Raw genomic sequence first — 18,901 nt, 5'->3', positions numbered from 1 at the left:
ATAAAAAGGCGGAGAGAAAAATACCCAATATATTAAATAAAAACCAACCAAAGGAGGGAGATGAAGGGTGGGAAGATGGGAGGGCATGGATGGGAAGGGGAAACAAAGGAGGAGGTAACAATGCTTGATAAGAAATGTACTCATTACCTTGCTCATGTAATTGCAACTCCTCTGTACGGTATTTTCACGATAAAAAATACATAATTTTTTTTTAAAAAGAAAACCAACCAAATCTGCCTCAGCAGGAAAAAAAACGAAAGGAGATGCCCATACATTGCAGGTGAGTCATCTCAACATGGAGAGGGGCCAGAATAGCAGGAATAGGCTATGGATCCCACCCGTGCTCCCTGGACCTGCTGCTCAGGATCTGCCCCGAGTTGGTGTTGCTGAACAAACCCTCAGACATGAGCAAGGCCCTAGCCACATGCAGCCCTTCATGCTCAAGGCCAAGGTCTCCTTCCCGTGATGCTCACTGCCACATGCCCCAGGGCAGGCTGGGAGTATCCTTCCCCTTCCAGAGCAGGACCCTGAGCCCCATCTTCCCCAGAGGCGCTAAACCATGTGCAGGGGCTCAGCAGCTGAGACATGCTGCTTGTCATGTCTGGGGACCACTTGATGCACTCCGTGAGGCCTGCACCCTAGGTTGGTTGGCCTGGTAGGGGTGGATCTGTAAGCTCCCAGAGTCAAAAGCCGCACTCCTGCACTAACAGGTGGTGAACGGCTCATGGACCAACCAGAGTGGGTACTGTGATCCAGAAGTCTCTGCCTATGTTCACAGGAGGATCTGGCAATGGACTGGTAGCTTCCACCAGCCAAAGGGATAGAAGGAAGAAATTTTCTAACTGGCTTTGAGACCATCCAAAGCTAAGAATATTGCCTTGAGTTTTATGGTTTTCTTATTTTTCTTCTCTTATTTTGCCACTTCTTGCCAAAATTAACTCATCCAAACTCATATTTGCCTTCTTTCCCCATCCCCCCAGGATGCTTTTGATAAAACAATCATGCAGTGTGTGTTCAGATTTTCTACTTTCTTATAGATATGGGTCAGATAGATAACGTACAGTTTGCTCTACATACATATTTTTCCCATTGTGGATTCCTTTAAGGGACAAAGAAAAAAAGTAGAAATTACATTTAAATTTTCCTGGCTTTGGTTAGATATTTACTTCAAAATAAAACCTAATTTACGTTACTCGATTCTTTTTTTTTTTGTAGGCCATAGGGCTTGAACTCTAAGTCTAGGCTCTGTCCCTCAGTTCCTCAGCTCAAGGCAAGCAATCTACCACTTGAGCTACAACACCACTCCTAGTTTTCTGAGTGGTTTATTCGAGATAAGAGTCTCAGGAAGTTTTTTGCCTGGGCTGGCTTTGAACCTTGATCCTCAAATCTCTGCCTCCTGAGTAGCTAGGATTATGGGTTTGAGCCACTGGATCTCAGCTATAGCTCAATTCTTTTATTATTATTATTATTGCTCAATTCTTTACACACCAAAAAGCCAATATATGAGTGTTTTTAACTAAAAGTTGCTTTCCTTCAAATAATACCTGAAGAAAGTCACAAGAGTGCTATGTAAAATGATGCAATCAGCTGCATTCTGAAAACACCAAGATATGGTCTGAGATCCCTCAAGATTGTTAAGTTTGGACTCTTCCTGCAATGTCAGTCTACATGTGATTCTCCTGTTCTCCCTGCTTTAAAACCAAATGGGAAATATCAATTTACAACCAGTTTGTCTAAGGATTACTACTTTACATCTTTCAAAATGTCATTTTGAGATCAAATGTTTTCAAAGAGTTAATTAAACATGTAATTTTTAAAAACTCAGTAAGGAATTCACTTGCCAGTGATTCACACCTGTAATCCTAGCTACTCAGTAGGTTGAGATCTGAGGATCAGGGTACAAAGCCAGCCCAGGCAGGAAACTCCTTAGGACTCTTATCTCCAATTAACCACCAGAAAATCAAAAGCAGTGCTGTGTCTGAAGGGATAGAGCATTCTCCTTGAGCTGAAAACTGAGGGACAGCACCTAGACACAGAGTTCAAGTCCCATGACCAAGGGAAGTTAGTAAATGAAAGTCTTGAGAAAGGGAATTGATGAAACAAATTGGTTTCATTTGGATACAAAATGATTTCAGGAGCAAAAACGGTCTTCAATTTTTTTTTGGTGTGTTGTGGGGCTTGAACTCTGGGCCTTGGCACTGTCCCTCAGCTCTTCAGCTCAAGGCTAGCACTCTACCACTTCAGTCACAGCACCACTTCCCATCTTCAATTTTTATACCCACAAAATGTTCAAGTAAGTAGCAGATGAGTACATCTTAACTTTCATAAAATATGACTCATTATAAAATAATTAGCAATAAATAAGATGATTGATTATCCAGAAAATTAATAATAACAGACACTAATGGGGATATGGCCAAAAGGAATATTATAACTCCTTTGGTAACATAATACGACAAAATATATAATATTACACACACATAAATATTGGTGTTTGTTATGTCTATGTTTACATATGGTGAGTGTTTATCATGACACTACTTAGAAGATGAGTTGCAGGACTAGGCTCTGTTCCAATCAACACATGAATGGAAAAAGTAAATTGAATCACACAGACACAAGGAATCTTGAGCATGCAATTATATGTTTGAGTCAGGAATATGGGTGCAAGTGGACAACATCGTGTTCAGTTAATCACCCTGGCAAATGCAGCAGTGGTCCATACTGGACACCGTGTGAACAATGAAGCATTCGACCTGTGGGTGGGGCAGGGAGGGAAAAGCTGGGTAACATTGTAAAAACAGAAATGTACTCAATATCTGATTTACATAATGGTAACTCTTCTGTACAACACATTTACAATACACACAGACAAACAAACAGACATACCAGAAAGAAAGCACACGGATTGAGGCAACAGAGATCCCCAAGTTTTCTCTTATTTTTGAAATGTAGGGAGAAGAAGGCATAGAGTACTAGAGTAGACACCAATGACAATGAAGTAGAAATTGTTAGCTTCTCCAGCAAGGAAACCTGATACACGGTTCAGGGAGAAAGGCAAACTGGCCACCCTCAGGAGATGGAAGCCCCTGGAGAAGACACAGGAAAAGGAAAATGAAGAAAGTAAAAAGAGAGAGAAGGGGACCACAGCAGATGTGGAAGTGACCACAGAGTCTGGGGAACTTATCACTGTCCTACAGAGGTGTGACCAGGATGGTCCAGGAAGTGACCTCCGTGGATGAGGAAGTGACCTCAGATTGTGGGGTCCTTTGCTGACTCCCAGTCAGGTGATTAACAGGTGACTACTGGTTTCAGGAAAGTGAAGAACAAGTTGGGAGGGCCTGTTCTCTTGGGCAGACTGAACAGAAACAGTTAGAGTAATAGATGAGGAGAATGGGATAAAAGTTTGTCCTCTGAGCCAGGCACAGGTGGCACATACCAATAATCCTGGGTATAGAAGCAACAAAGATTTCTACCTCAAAACCAAATTCAAGCTAGGCCCCAGCACTGATACTCTTGCAAGGTCTTGCTGGCTACTATCACCAAATAGCATTTGCATGCTTACTTTTCCAACTTACATTTGCCAAGCCCTTCCTCATAAATATATGCAGCCAGTTCACCGAACCAGCCACCGTGGTGAACTCTGTGCACAGCAGGACCCTATGCTGTGACCTTGGTTTCACTTCTAGTATGAAAAACTAATAGAGAAGACAGGTAGGGAGACATGGACAGAGCTGGCACCACGTGGCTGTCCAAGTGGGAACAAGAATTCCTGGAGCACTCAGGACATGATGGGGACACAGCAGAGCAAGACCCATCCATACACCCACAGCTACCAGGATCCTCAGTGTGCAGGCCTGCTATGTTCCCAGAAAGTCATAGAGCATAGAACATCTCTGTCTAACAATGGACTGCCCATATATTGATGAGTGCAGTCCATTGCTCAACAACATGCAAGCACTGAAGAATTTCAAGATTCAGAGTGCAAATGTCTAATTGGATAAATGCATTGATCTTGAATTATTGATCTGTAATGGTAGGATTCCAGGACACTGTTGGTAATAGCTGCAGCAGTAAATAAATATATTGAGCTCTTCTGGATTCTTGTGCATGTGCAGTTGGTATAAAAACCTGAATGGTTCATTTCAACAAACTTCTGTGTCTTCCTTTTCCTTTGGTTGTGAGCCTGCCCATCCTCATCTTTGAAGGTGCTCCAATAACTCTGACTGAGCCTTTGCTGGCCATGGCGTTATATGATCATTTGACCTTCACATGGCATCTTCTGGTGTCATCCATTCCCATCATCCCTAGTGACCCTTGATTGGTGTGCTTTTTTGTTTTCAACTTTTTGCTTTCACACAAGTTTGTGAACAACTCAACAAGAGAGGAATCCATTCCTGGAGTTTCATTATCTACTGTCTTGGATGAAATCATGGTCCTGAGGGTGTGGAGAGGAAGATGGTACACATGTTTTCTAAGTTTTGTTTTGACCTTGAAGTTGGGCCTCAGATGCAGAGCCAGAGGGCAGAACGGGCTCTGTATTCCTCGAGGACAGTGGAGGACATCCAGGTAACAAGAAGCCACAAAAACTGAAGATCCATTTAGACACCTGCCTGACACTGCAGGCACAGTCTGCATACAGAATCACAGCTCCAAGTCAAAGCAGCAGCAATGTTCCCTGTGGCTCTGACACTGCTTCTCCTCCAGCATCCTCTCCTGATCACTTTCTCTGAAGATGGAAGATGCATTTGCACAGAGAAATCTGTGGCATGCAGCAGGGGAGATGTGGTCATTGCTGGATTTTACCCCCTCTATTCTTGGGAATTGGTCGTTCAAGGCTTGAATGACCCTACCGTGCAGCAACAGAACATTCAGTAAGTGATTTCTTGGATTTTCTTAAATTTTGAATTTTCTCTTTGTGTTACAGTCAGATGTGGGGGAAGTTTGGACACAATCACTGATGTGCTCTGCATCTTCTACACTGCCCTCACTACAACAGCTCTACTTCATTTCAAGTGTTCCTAATGAATATTTTTCTTTCTTCCAAGGGTATAGAGTTTTCTGTGTGTCTTCCACTCTACTCCCCTTTCCAGAGATGTCCCGACCACCCCATCATCACTGTGACTCCTCCATTCATCACTGTTACTCAGTGTCACTGGGGTGACCAAGAGTCCATACAAAGACATTAAAGTGCAATGTCCCCATCTATAGGGCAAAGGCCAGGGAATCTTCAATCCATTCCGTTCTTTATACTTTTCAAAACAGGACCAATGTTTGGACCACCTTCACGGCAATGATTCTTAGGATAGTCATGCAGTTTCTGCTTCTGGGGTTAATTCATGTCAGCAAAACTCTGGAAATGGGGAGCTGCTGGACAGATCAGTAATAGGATATGCATGACACATTTTATTTTTTTCTCCTTAACTAATATAAGTAAGCTTCTGTCCTGCTATATATGTCTTGGCCTGTCTCCTATGTCATTCCCAGAAACTCTGTTTCCATTCCTTGTTCTCCAAATTTTTCCAGGCTTATTTATTTTTCCCTGCTCATAACTTCCTAAACTAGATTTGAATGTGTTTTCCATATATATTGTCAGTAATGGGTCTTGAACTCTAGGCTTGGATACTGTCTCTCTGCTATTCAGCTTAAGACAAGTGCTCAATTGCTGGCACCACAGTGCCATTTCCAATTTTCTAGTGGTTTATTGGAGTTAAGAGTCTCATGGACTCTTCTGCCCTGGCTGGCTTTGAACCCTGATCCTCAGATCTCAGCCTCCTGAGTAGATAGGATAATAGGTGTGAGCAAAGGTGCCTGGCTTTTTCATATGTTTTATACACAGTTTCATTCATGCATTTGACCCAGGTGAGTTCGCTACTTTCAGATCTATAGAATTCTCTGTAAACTAGATAAGTCATGGATGAATCATCTCAGACAAGTTGTGTGGAAACACCCTGTATGGGGTTTGTTCAGAAGAATACTTTATTCCATTATATATTTATGAGAGATATTGAAGCCAAATTAATGTGGTGAGGAAGTGAGTGAGAAAGATGGGGCTCATGTGTAAACCCAGCATTAGAAACTCCAATGAGCTGTGTTTGTGTGTGTGTGTGTGTGTGTGTGTGTGTGTGTGTGTGTGTGTGTGTGTGTGTGTGTGTGCATGTTCACATACATTCTGGTACTCATGCATCATCTCAAGTCTTGATGGCTGTCCCTTAGCATTTTTTCTCTCATGGCTGGCACTCTACCACTTGACCTACATCTCTGCACAAGTTTCTGTGGAGTTGCTTGCACATAAAGAGTGTCACAGACATTCCTGCCCAAAGTGACTACAAAACATAATTCTCATATATCATTCTCCTGAGTAGTTATAATTGCAGGCCTGAGCCAACAGTTCCCAATTCATATTTAGTATTCCTGACATTCTAGATGTCAAGCCTCAGTTACATTGTACACAATGACATCAGCAAACATCCATGAGAGTTGAGATTCTCTCTATGAGAATTTCCCTAAAATGATTACAATGAATGCTAGGAGAACTCATTGTTCTGAAACATTCTTCATTCATATCGGCATGTGATACCATCTGGGCTTTGAAATGTCTGCAAATTATACCAGTCTGACTGGTCTGGTTTTGTGCCTGTCTTTCCAGAAATCCCAGGCAGGCTACAGTGTTCCTGAGTCTGTACTAACTTCCACAATGTCAACACTAGATGGAGCCCAGGGCCTGTGAGAAGTCAGCTGTGAGGTGATAAACCAATTCAGTACCAGAGAAAACTAAAGGCAATTTTGGTGACAAATACTCTGTGGTTCTAAAAACCTCACGAGAACCCCAATGAGTCATGGGTCCAAATATGCCTTCTCCTGGGTGCACAGGGGGCCCATATGCCTCATCCACAGGGAATGGCCTTGTGCGACGATTCTGCCTAGCAATAGCAAGATCTGTGTGCTGGAACTGGCGTTAGACACAGCTGTGGCCACCACAACTCTATTATACCTGGAATACCAAACAGCAGGGTCACCAAAACAGATGAAGGTTAATGATGTTTCACTCTAAAAGTAGGGACTCTTCACTTGGGATCCTGGACTCTGATCCCAGAAGAAGAAATTCTAGACAAGTCACAACAGGATGAAAATGTGGCAGAGCTTTTCCCAGTAAGGAAGCAATGAAACAAGCAGGTAGACAAACAAGAAACAGAAAGGCAAAGACACACTCTAATTGAGAATAGACACTCAGTTCTTGGGCTTGGTATATTCAGATGGTAAAGGCAGGAGGTCTCACTTAAAAGTTACACAAACATAGGTTTGTGATCTTTGCTCTAATCACTCCTGGTGTTACACTTTCTGAGTTTCTGTATATTTTGGCCATTCTTTCCAGATGATTATCCTTGAGGGAAGGAAGGTGTGCTGTTGTCTATATTTGGTGTAGGATGTTGCTTAACTTTTGGGGAGTGTCTTGTGGGGAAGGCATTTGCCCTACAAAACAACTGCTAATTCATATGATGAGAAATGCATCTCTAGGGAAGCAATTTCAACCTGTTTCCTCTCTTTGAAGTAAAGATGGTAGCCCAGTGTTTCGAAATCACATGTTTTGAGTTGCCTTCTCTAGGACTCATTTTTTTCCTTAATTTATCCAGCTTCTTTTTGTGTTCAATGACTTTGGTCCCTTAATCTTAAGATATGTAGATGGATGAATAGCTCGCTGTTTGCTGTGAGCTTCCCATACATCATATTTTACTAATCTATTCTACTCCATTTTCCCCTAAATGATGTCATTCCCTTAACATTAAGGGAAGTAGATGGACAAGTTTTAAGCTTGAGTTTTTGAATTCCTGGAATACATTAACCAGGCCTCATTTTCCTATCCTGCCTGAGTACATCATCCTCAGTCTACTGCGATCAAGACCAATACAGTGCTGGGTGAGTACTAAGATTGACTCAGGTTGAATATGGTAGAGTTGTGCTCATGAGCCAAGATGCCCACAACCATATACAATTAGTGATAGCTAATATAAAATTCAGATTGTCTGGTGGTAGATGACTTTCTCAGGTATTGAGGTGATTACAAAATCTACCAAAGGCTGTCCTGGCAATATGGTCATGACACAGTTCTAGTGCTATTACCTAGCCCAAACTAAGCTCTAGGACAATATCACCATCTTACTTCCCTGTCATACCTATTATAATTGGGGTGGAAAACCATGCAATGCCACAGCAGCATGGTAAGGTTTGTAAAGGAAGCCACAAACTGGGCATGGGTGGCTGATACCTAGAATTCTAGCTACTTAGGAGGCTGAGATCTGTTGACCGGGGTTCAATGCCAGCCCAGGCAGAAAAGTCTGTGAGACTTTTATCTCCAGTAAAACAAAAGAAAGCCAGAAGTGGCACTGTGCCTCAAGTGCTAGAGAGCTAGTCTGAAGCTGAAGATTTTAGGGTCAGATCCCAGGCCTAGAGTTCAAGCCACACAATCAACAAAAAAAAAAAAAAACAAGCCACAGGACCATCTTGGTGAACACCACAATCTACTCAGGCTATCTAGCATCCCCAAAGCCCAAACTGTCATGTGGATACACTTAAGCCACACTCTAGCTTATGCTGCTGTAGACCAATGCACACTGGATTCCTAGAGAGACTTCAGTTTCTTCCTGGTGCCATCTTGAGCACTCTCCTTCTAGGGCAGTGGTCCCTAAAATTATTCACTGTGCAACCAGACTGGACTGAGCCAGATGACAACAGAGTCACATAGCCACAGTGGCTTCACAAGGCTAAGCAAGAAGACAGTTGTCAGCCTACTCCACCCATGGTGGAAACTGATGCAAATGGCATTTGGTTCTGCCTCAGCGACCTTCCAAAACTTCCTGAAAGATTCTAATGGAAGCTGTGGTGCTAGCACCAAACAGTGCCTCTAGTTTATTCTGGATTATTGGTCCAACCATGACATGCCTGACAAAGGGTTCTAAGAAAAACTCTGACCCAATCTTCTGCCCTGTTCACTAGGAGGTTGTATCCCATACCTGCTGTCGTTCACAAGATTGGAGGAGGGAGGTTGTGGCAGTGTCTTCCTTCTGTACCCTAAACCAATTCCAGAAGCACAACTTAAGGTCTGGATCCAAAAGTAGAGACTATAAGCACTTCCCCAGCACTGGTCTGAGTGTATGGGGATGGTGCTGAGATTTAACTTTAATTCTCTCCCTCCCTGCAATGTCAGAGGGTTTCTGTCCATAATGAGCAACTAATGCTGTTAATGGGGAGAAACATGGAGATGGCTTCTTCCCCCTTTTCTCACATATCCTATCCTCTTGTTTGTTCTACTAGAGAAGTATCCTCTAGTCCACACTCCCTGACTCATTTGTTCTTTGTTGGGTGAGGCAATCTTTATGTTCTAGCTTTCTGGGATGCCATCTTGCTCTGTTCTGCGGAATCCCCTAGAGTGATGACATTTTCTGAGTCAGCTGAGTGTGCCTCTATCACATGCCATTGATTGTACTTCTGTGATTTCTTTACTTTCCTCACAACGCAAGATTCATTTCTTTGCAGAAGGATGCACCATTGGCAAATGTGTGGCAAGTGAGCACAGACACAAAGCAGCCTGCTTTCCTATTTACTCCTAACACAGCAGGCCCTGCCTCTCTGCTCATAATGGTTGAACTCAGGTGGACAATCTATTCCCAATTGGAATTGTATTTCTTAAGATTTTTTTCCAGATGCACAGCTAATTTAAGGTACTAAATGATTTGGGATGTGATCTGGGCCTGTTCCTATATCACAGCAGACAGCAGTGTTTTTCACATATCCATATGGGGCAGAGAGGAAAAGCCAGCTTGCTCACTCCCCCCACCCTCTCTCTGTCTGCAATCTCAGAGGAATAGTCATCTCATGTATGCTGATGAAGGCCTGTTCAGGAACTGTCCAAATTCTAAGAAATTTTCTTAGACTCCAAATTAGAATGCCATCCCTTTGGATCTATACATATTACTGTGTGCAGAAATCAACATTTGATTCAACAAAGTCATGAGATTTGCAGTTAATCATTTGTAATACTTGTATACCTAACCAAATTTTGTGATTTCTGTGCAGGATCAACTTAAAGAAATACCAACTGCTTCTCACCCTGGTTTTGGCTGTGGAGGAGATCAACAAGAATCCCCATCTGCTACCCAACATGACTCTCGGGTTTGAGATCTATACTGTGCAATACTTAAGTACTGATATGTTAGAGGATCCACTCACCTGGCTGTCTGGGAAGAATAAAAACATCCCTAATTACACCTGCAGAAGAGACAGCGAAGCTATAGCGGCACTCACAGGAATCTCAAGCACATTCTTCCCAATAGGGACACTGCTGGACCTCTACAAACTTCCACAGGTGAGGCTGGGAGGGGTGCGCAGATGTGAAGCCATATCCACAGTGACTGTCCTCAACAGGCTGAAGAGGAGGTGGTATCACAAACCCTTCCAAATGCATAATCTCACAGGGAGAAGCCTCCAAAAGTGGGTGGGACATACACATTTTCATTGCTGCAAATAAAGGGTGGGGTGTTAAGAGAGGAAAGGATGACCCAAAACTCTGAAGCTTATCTGTACATGTCCACAAAGATTCAGAACATGGGAGATGACTTTGCAAATGGGATAAGCAAACTTTTGTTCCCACCTCTGTACTACCAGTTGTTGTGTCGTTCACATCAGGACTGAGATTTGCCTATGACCATCCTCTTCCTGATGTTGTTTCCATTTGTTCCCTGTAGTTCACCTTTGGGTCTTTTGATCCTCTCCTGAGTAACCATGGAAAGTTTGGTACTGTCTATCAGATGGCTGCCAAGGACTCAGGTCTAGCCCTGGCCATGGTCTCCTTGATGCTACATTTCAGCTGGAACTGGGTGGGACTATTCATCACTGAAGACAACAATGGTATGTGGTTCCTCTCAGAATTGAGAGAAGAGATGAGCAAGAGTAGAGTCTGCTTTGCCTTTGAGAACATGATCACTTACAGTGTCCTTTCAGATTACTCAAATGATCTATCTATGCAGCGCCAGCTAATGGACTTTTCAACCAATGTGATTATCATTTATGCGAACAGTAAATTTCTACAAGGCTTCATTCTTAAAGTTAGGCACTTTGTAATTACAGGCAAAGTCTGGGTGCTGAACTCACCCTATGATGATGTGACTATTGCTAAAAGACATTTTCTGATTGACTCTTTCCATGCACCTCTTATCTTCTCTCACCATCATAGAAACACTGCTGGGTTCACCAATTTTATTCTGACAGAGACCTTCTCCAAGAACTCAGCAAATAACTCCCTTCCCAGGTCATGGATTCAGTCTGTTTATACCCTACTGATTAAGTCTGACTGCAGAGACTTGGGGCACTGTTCATACAATGCCACACTGCATTGGTTGCTGAGGCACATTTTTGACATGACCATGTCAGATGAGAGTTACAACATCTACAATGCTGTGTATGCATTGGCCCATGCCCTCCACCAGATGTTTCTTCATTACATGGAAGGAACAAGAGTACACAACGGGCAACGCAGGGAATTTCTCTCTTCACAGGTAATGGCTTTGCTTTTGGGTGACCTACTCTAGGCATGCAGAACTTCTATATAAGCTTTCATACCAGATGAAACTAGGTTGTCTGGCACCATTTTGGCAAATACAAGGAAGTCTGTTGTGCTCTCCATGAAGTGACGGTAGAGCTGTGAAGACAATGTTCTTGAAGTACGCTGCATCCTTGACAAGGAAGTGCTGTGTCTTCTGTCCCCATCCTCACTATGTGTGTAAAAAGCTGTCCCCTTTTCAACAGGATATATTCAAATGCTCCTTGTACCTTTGTAAAATAACAGATTAAGGGTGACTAGTTTTTTATTGTGAAAATACTATACAGAGGGGTTACAATAACATGGGCAAGATAATGAGTACATTTCTTAACAAGCTTTGTAGCCTCCTCCTTTGTTTCCCCTTGCCATCGGACACATCCCCCCGTCCTCCCTATCCTATCCTCCCCCACGCCCTGAACCAAAGCTGTGAAGTTTGTTTTTGACATAAAGACTTGTCCATCTCATTGTTGCAATGGGTCCACCTGTATCCCTATTTAAATGATTCTTTTTTCCCTTCCCCTCCAAAAAAATATACCAACATCAAATATAGTGAAAGCAGGGGTTATACTGTATACTGTGGGGGAGGGACATACAAAGCAAAAAAGAAATGATCTTATTAATGTGTTAGAAACAATCGCAAGAAAGAAAAAAAATATTTGAATTCGTACCTTAGGGTTCATTTCCCTAACATCACCTTATCTGACCTATTCTACTTGACTCAGACATATACTATATATTACTAATAAGGGAAACCATGGGACCTATGTTACTTTGGGCCTTGCTTACTTCACTTAATATAATTTTTTCCAAGCCTTTCCATTTCCTAACAAATTGGGCAATGTCATTCTTTCTGATGGAGGCATAGAGTTCCATTTTGTATATATAACACTTTTTCTTGATCCATTCATCTACTGAGGGGCATCTGGGTTGGTTCCAGATCTTAGCTATGGTAAATAATGCTGCAATAAACATTGTGATGCTGGTAGCTTTAGTGTGGTCTTGTTTGTAAACATTTGGGTTTATGCCCAAAAGTGGGATTGCTGGGTCATAGTGGAGCTCTATGTGGAGTCTTTTGAGGAACCTCCATACTACTTTACAAAGTGGTTAAACATGTTTACAGTCCCACCAACAATACAGTAAGGTTCCCTACTGTCCACATCCCCTCCAGCATATGTTGTTATTAGAGTTCTTGATTTTAGCCATTTTACCTGGAGTGAGGTGTTATCTCAACGTTGTTTTGATTTGCATTCCTTTTAGGGATAGGGAGGTTGAGCATTTCTTCATGTGTCTACTGGCCATCGTTCATTCCTCTTCAGAGAAGCTTCTCTTTAAGTCTTTAGCCCACTTATTTATTGGGCAGTTGTTTCTTTGAGGATTTGTTTTTGGGGCATTTAATTTTTTGAGTTCCAAGTATATTTTAGATATGTGACCCTTGTCCGTTGTATGGCTAGTGAAGATCTTCTCTAAGGGTGACTACTTCTTGAAAACCTAATTTTAACTAGACACAAGTGGCTCACAACTGTGGATCACTCATGACCACAATTAACCACCAAAAACCCAGAGGGGGAGCTGTGGCTCAATGGACAGCATGATCACTTTGAAAAAAACAAACAAAAAAAAGAAACCAAGTTGAGTGCCTAAGCTGTGAGGTCACACCAAAGTACAGGCATACACACACAGACACAGACATACACACACACACACACACACACACACACACACACACACATGCAGTGAACTAAGTCTTGTTTAAGGTAATCTTTCATAGTCTTCAAAAATATTCTATGATTCTACTTAGTTTATTATTTACCCATATTTCAGACTGATTCTCTGATCAGAATCACAAAATAAGTGATTGAAATGCAATTTAGAGAGTCCCTTGAAGTCTATCATATGATAATTCATATTTGGTTGGTTATGGATGCAGTTTCATTCGCCTGAAATTAAGTTTCTGCATCCCATCCTGGATACCCAGGTTTAACAACTTGGTAACACTTTAGTCTGCTGTGGGCCTGCATTTCATACTGTTGGTTGGATTCGTGTGGTGTGTGAATCAGGAGATGGGAATGAAGAGTAATTCATTGTTCTGGGGTTCTGTGATAACACTGAGAAGCACCTCACCATACTGTAATGTGTCCCTTTTAGCTGCATCCCTTTTTGAACAAGATCCAATTTACCAATCCTGTTGGAGACCAAGTGATTTTGAATGAGGAAAGGAAATTGGAGGCAGAGTATGACATTAAGAGCTTTTGGAATTTTCCAGAAGGTCTGGGACAAAAGGTGAAAGTTGGCAAGTTTTCTCCATCTAGGCCACATGGTCACCAACTGATTTTGTTTGAAAATCTGATAGAGTGGCCCATAGGAATTACCAAGGTGGGTCATTTCTACTTTTGTTACTCTCTCCTTTATAAAAATGTATTGTTATTAGGAAGTAGTTGTAGAAAGAGCTTAAAATTCCCTAAGCCAGGTTATGATCACAATGCTTGTAGACAATGTCACCACATCCTTATTTCTCCCCCAGGGTCAGTGGTTTCTAACCATAATGGCATGATCTATGTATAAATGAGCAATAAGCTTATCCTGTTTTAAAGTTTCTTCAATAAAACTATGGCTCAGTGGTGTACATTTCAAAACTTTCTCTTTCTGGAAGTTTCTTACTAACAGATTCATGGATGGAAAAGAGGAACATATCATGACCAATATGTTGTTCTATGTTTGCATAGTGAATATCATAAAAGTGACACCTGTGAATCATCATACCAGCACTGTGACAAAATATCTGAGGGAATCAAATGAGAAGGCAGAAGGGCTTGCTTTGCTTCTGCCTGGAGATTTCAGACCATGGTTGGATAGATTGTTGCTTCTTAGTCTAGCGAGACAGGATGTAATGAAAGGAGCATCTGCCAGAGAAATTCACCAACTTTCTGACAGCTAGGAAGCCAAGAGAGATGTGAATGGCCCTGGGTACAGTAGCACCTCCAAAGCAATTAGCCATGCTTTCGAGTGTGGGTTTGAAGTTTTCCTGAGTGATTTTCCTCTCATGCTCTTATTCATCTATAAACAGATCAACTGAATTCAAGAATAAGATGCAGGATTAACTCCTATTTCCTAATTTCCTAGAATTAACATCCAACACTTCAAGGCTCCATGATTTCCCGATAGTATGAGTGATGGGTGTTCAGGCCCCACATATTCTTCAACTCATGTCAGATGAAACTGTAAGAAGGTTCAGTAAATTCATTTGTTGTATGCATATAAATATTATGTGTTTTGATGATCATTTCCCCTAAATCACTGGAGTGCCTCAGATGTCAGGTAAAAGGATAAATGGTCACTAACTTTCATCTGAATATTCTCAGTCTCCTCGGTCTGTGTGCAGTGAGAGCTGTGGTCCTGGATTCAGGAAGGCCTCTCTGGAGGGAAATGCTACCTGTTGCTTTGATTGCACTCCTTGCCCAGAGAATGAGATTTCTAATGTGACAGGTGAGCCTGTAAGTTAGAGAAATTCCCCATCTCTCTTTCCTAACCTTCAGTCCATGCAAGCCAGTGGAGTGATCTACAGTAACATGGCAGGAACACACATGCAACTTCATGCAGAATTCCAGGGCTACCGTTAAGCATACTTTCCTTAGAAGAAACACCCACTGCCCCTTCATTACATCTCTGATTGTATTTTCTAATCTATTACAGGCTTCATCGTGAGAATACCCATATTCCCCTCTCCTCAATTGCATTTTTTGTATTTAAAGAACCCATGGTTTCCATTATTTGTTATAACTGCTCTATGTCTAGGGCAAGCAGAAACTGTCAAAAGCTATGTACTTATGACCATATAAGTTGATGTTAAGCGAAATGAACACCAAGATAGGAACACAAGTGGTTTTTTCTTTCTTTTTTTAAGGTATTTATAATGACTATGTGATTTTTTTGTTTCTTTGGTATGTTCCACCCCCATGGTATAACCCCTGTTTTCAGTGTATTGGATTCTGTTGCCCTGCATCTTGTATATACATTTTCCTAATTTGGGAAGGGCAAGGAAAAAACAAACTGCTTAAATAGGGACACAGGTTGACCAATTTTAACCAGGAGATGTACAAGACAGACACTTTATTGAGAAAGAACTTTACCACTTTGGCATTGTTGGGGGAGTTCTTGGGGAGGTGGACAAGGAAGGGATGATAAGGAAAAAACAAAGGAGGAGGCAACAATGCTAGATAAGAAATGTACACTTTACCTTACTCATGTAACTGTAACTACTCTATACAGTATTTTTACAATAAAAACCATTTTAAAAAAAAGGGGAACAATGCTCAATAGGAAAAGTACTCATTACCTTACTCATGTAACTGTAACCACTTTGTACAGTATCTTTACAATAAAAAAACATTTAATAAACAAGGGAGAAATGGAGAAAATAAGAGCTAAACACTGAAAAAAAGAAAATATCAAGGACCAGCTGTTGAACTTTGAAATGATATGCAAATCATCATGGAATTGTGGATGTAACACAGCCTTTCATTTCTGAGTGCCTATTGCTGCTCATTTCTAATTAAATGTTATTTTCTATTTAGCATGCACTAATAATACAAGGGGCTTTGTTATGGTCACTCCATGTCTGACACTGGCACTAGATTGACTAGCAATTCTTTAAATATAAAAGATTCAGAAGTAGTTTATCATCTCCACTTCATTTCTCTTCTCGCTCCTCCACCTGATCTTTCCCACACCTTATCATATCAGTGGAGGAGTACTGTTCTTGACACAGAGCAAGTGCTCTGTGTTTGGTGTAATGAGGAGATTGAGGTTTGGATTAGACCCTCTTGTACAAAGTGAAGTGGATGGGCTGATTCTCTATTTTCCATTATGTCTTGAATGAGTAGCAGAGAGCCAGAGTGGTATGACCTGTCAAGAATGCAGCACATAATGCTGGTAATTGTATATTACACTTGTAATCCAAGCGATTAAGGCAGTTGAGATTTGAGGATGGAGCTTCCATGTAATGATGTAAAGGAAACTCAGTAAGATTCTTTCTCACCATTAAGCACCCAAAAAGCTGTGATTGGAGCTGTGGCTCAAGTGGTAGAGTGGTAGTTTTGAGCAAAATACTCTGGAAAACGTCGCATGTCCAGAGTTCAAGCACTGGAGGAAAGAAAGACAGATCTAAAGAAGGAAGGAGCTAGAGAAGGAAGAAGTGAAGGAGGGCGGGAGGGATGGAAGGAGAGAGGAAAGGAAGGAGGGAAGGAAGGAAGGAAGGAAAGAATGAAGGAAGGAAGGAAGGAAGGAAGGAAGGAAGGAAGGAAGGAAGGAAGGAAGGAAGGAAAGAAGAAAGGAAGGAAGGAAGGAAGGAAGGAAGGAAGGATGGAAATAAGGAGAGAAAAAGAAAGAAAGAAAGAAAGAAAGAAAGAAAGAAAGAAAGAAAGAAAGAAAGAAAGAAAGAAAGAGAGAAAGAGAGAGAGAAAGGAAGAGAGAGAAAGAAAGAAAGAAAGAAAGAAAGAAAGAAAGAAAGAAAGAAAGAAAGAAAGAAAGAAAGAAAGAAAGAAAGAAGAAAAAGAAAAAAAGAAGAAAAAGAAAGAACAAAAGAAAGGAAGGAACAAAGGAAGGAAGGAACAAAGGAAGGAAGGAAGGAACAAAGGAAGGAAGGAAGGAACAAAGGAAGGAAGGAAGGAACAAAGGAAGGAAGGAAAAGAAAAGAAAGAAAAACATAAAAACAGAAAGATAGGAGGGAAAGAAGAAGAAATGTGAGAAAGAGATTTGATGTGAAAGCATTTTGATACAGAGAGTTACTCTATTGGTACTGAACTCAATACAGGTCAACTGGTGAATCAGGGAAAATGAGCTAGCTACTTGAATCAAGGGCGGTGAGAGGAAAGACAAATACTGACCAGAAACTAATAGTGATTCTCACACCTCACTAGACATGGAGCAGTGTGTCAGGTGTGCAGATCATCAGTTTGCCAACATCCGGAGAAATCATTGCCTGAGGAAAACTGAGGGCTTCCTGGCTTATGAAGACCCCTTGGGTATGGCTCTGGCTTGCACAGCTCTTTGCTGCTCTGCACTCACAGCTGCTGTTCTTGGGGTGTTTATCAAGCACCAAGACACCCCCATTGTCAAGGCCAATAACTGGGCCCTCAGTTACATCCTGCTCATCTCCCTCATCTGCAGCTTCCTCTGCTCCTTACTCTTCCTTGGCCGTCCTCACACAACTGCCTGCATCCTGCAGCACACAACATTCGCAGTGGTGTTCACGGTGGCTGTCTCCACGGTCCTGGCCAAGACCATCACTGTGGTTCTGGCCTTCACCCTCGCTGCTCCTGGGAGAGGCACGAGGCAGAGGCTGCTCTTCTGGGTTCCTAACCTCCTCATCCCCATCTGCACTCTCATCCAGGTGACCCTCTGTGGCCTCTGGCTGAAAATCTCTCCTCCATTTGTGGACAAAGATGCACAATCTGAACATGGCTACATCATCATCCTGTGCAACATGGGGTCCCTCACTGCCTTCTACTGTGTCCTGGGATACCTTGGCTCTCTGGCCCTGGCCAGCTTCACTGTGGCTTTTCTGGCCAGAAACCTGCCTGACACCTTCAATGAGGCCAAGTTCCTGACCTTCAGCATGCTGGTGTTCTGCAGTGTGTGGCTCACCTTCCTGCCTGTCTACCACAGCACCAAGGGGAAGGCCATGGTGGCCGTGGAGGTCTTCTCCATTTTGGCCTCCAGTGCAGGTCTCTTAGGCTGCATCTTTGCCCCCAAGTGCTACATCATCCTGATAAGACCTGAGAGAAATTCTTTCTCCAGGTTCAGGGAGAGATCACGTTCTGGAAGAAACAAACATTAAGATAAACATAGATAAACATCTGGGTTGGATCCATACCTTAGCTATTGTAAATAATGCTGCAATAAACATTGTTGTGCTTTAGTATGGTCTTTTTTGTGATCATTCGGGAAAATACCCAAAAGTGGGTTTGCTGTGTCATATGGGAGCTCTATGCGGAGTCTTTTGAGGAACCTCCATACTACTTTCCAAAGTTGTTGAACAAGTTTACACACCCACCAATAATGCAGTAAGGTCCCATTCTGTCCACATCCCCTCCAGCATCTGTTGTTATTAGAGTTCTTGATTATAGCCATTTTAACTAGGTGTGGTGGAAACTTAATGTTGTTTTGATTTGCATTTTATGGCTAGGGAGGTTGAGCATTTCTTCATGTGTCTATTAGCCATTCTTCTTTCCTCTTCAGAGAAGTTTCTCTGTAAGACTGTAGCCCACTTATTTATTGGGCCGTTGTTTCTTTGAGGATTTATTGTTG

The 18,901-nt window shown here is 42.0% G+C and overlaps 1 protein-coding gene across 1 annotated transcript; it reads left to right on the top strand.

The window, feature by feature from the left end:
• Positions 1-2,660: 2,660 nt before the first annotated feature.
• LOC138813629 (vomeronasal type-2 receptor 116-like) lies at positions 2,661-18,431 on the top strand. Its single transcript, XM_070002028.1, has 8 exons — positions 2,661-2,762; positions 4,510-4,569; positions 4,928-5,049; positions 10,075-10,363; positions 10,743-11,552; positions 13,742-13,969; positions 14,956-15,079; positions 17,512-18,431. The coding sequence occupies exons 1-8, from the start codon at positions 2,661-2,663 to the stop codon at positions 18,429-18,431; spliced, it is 2,655 nt and encodes an 884-aa protein (XP_069858129.1).
• The last annotated feature ends 470 nt before the right edge of the window (positions 18,432-18,901 follow it).

This window comes from Dipodomys merriami, unplaced genomic scaffold (assembly GCF_024711535.1).
Source record: "Dipodomys merriami isolate MVZ:Mamm:240054 unplaced genomic scaffold, mDipMer1.0.p SCAF_6, whole genome shotgun sequence".
In the NCBI taxonomy this organism is placed as follows: domain Eukaryota; kingdom Metazoa; phylum Chordata; class Mammalia; order Rodentia; family Heteromyidae; genus Dipodomys; species Dipodomys merriami.
This window is presented reverse-complemented; position numbering and strand designations above follow the sequence as displayed.

What these genes read in the sequence shown, in the direction of transcription:
- LOC138813629 (XM_070002028.1), top strand. Translation starts at nt 2,661, where the DNA reads ATGGGTGCAAGTGGACAACATCGTGTTCAGTTAATCACCCTGGCAAAT. An exon ending in GGACAGTGGAGGACATCCAG is followed by an intron (nt 4,570 to 4,927) that starts GTAACAAGAAGC and finishes TTTGTGTTACAG; the next exon opens with TCAGATGTGGGGGAAGTTTG. An exon ending in TATTTTTCTTTCTTCCAAGG is followed by an intron (nt 5,050 to 10,074) that starts GTATAGAGTTTT and finishes ATTTCTGTGCAG; the next exon opens with GATCAACTTAAAGAAATACC.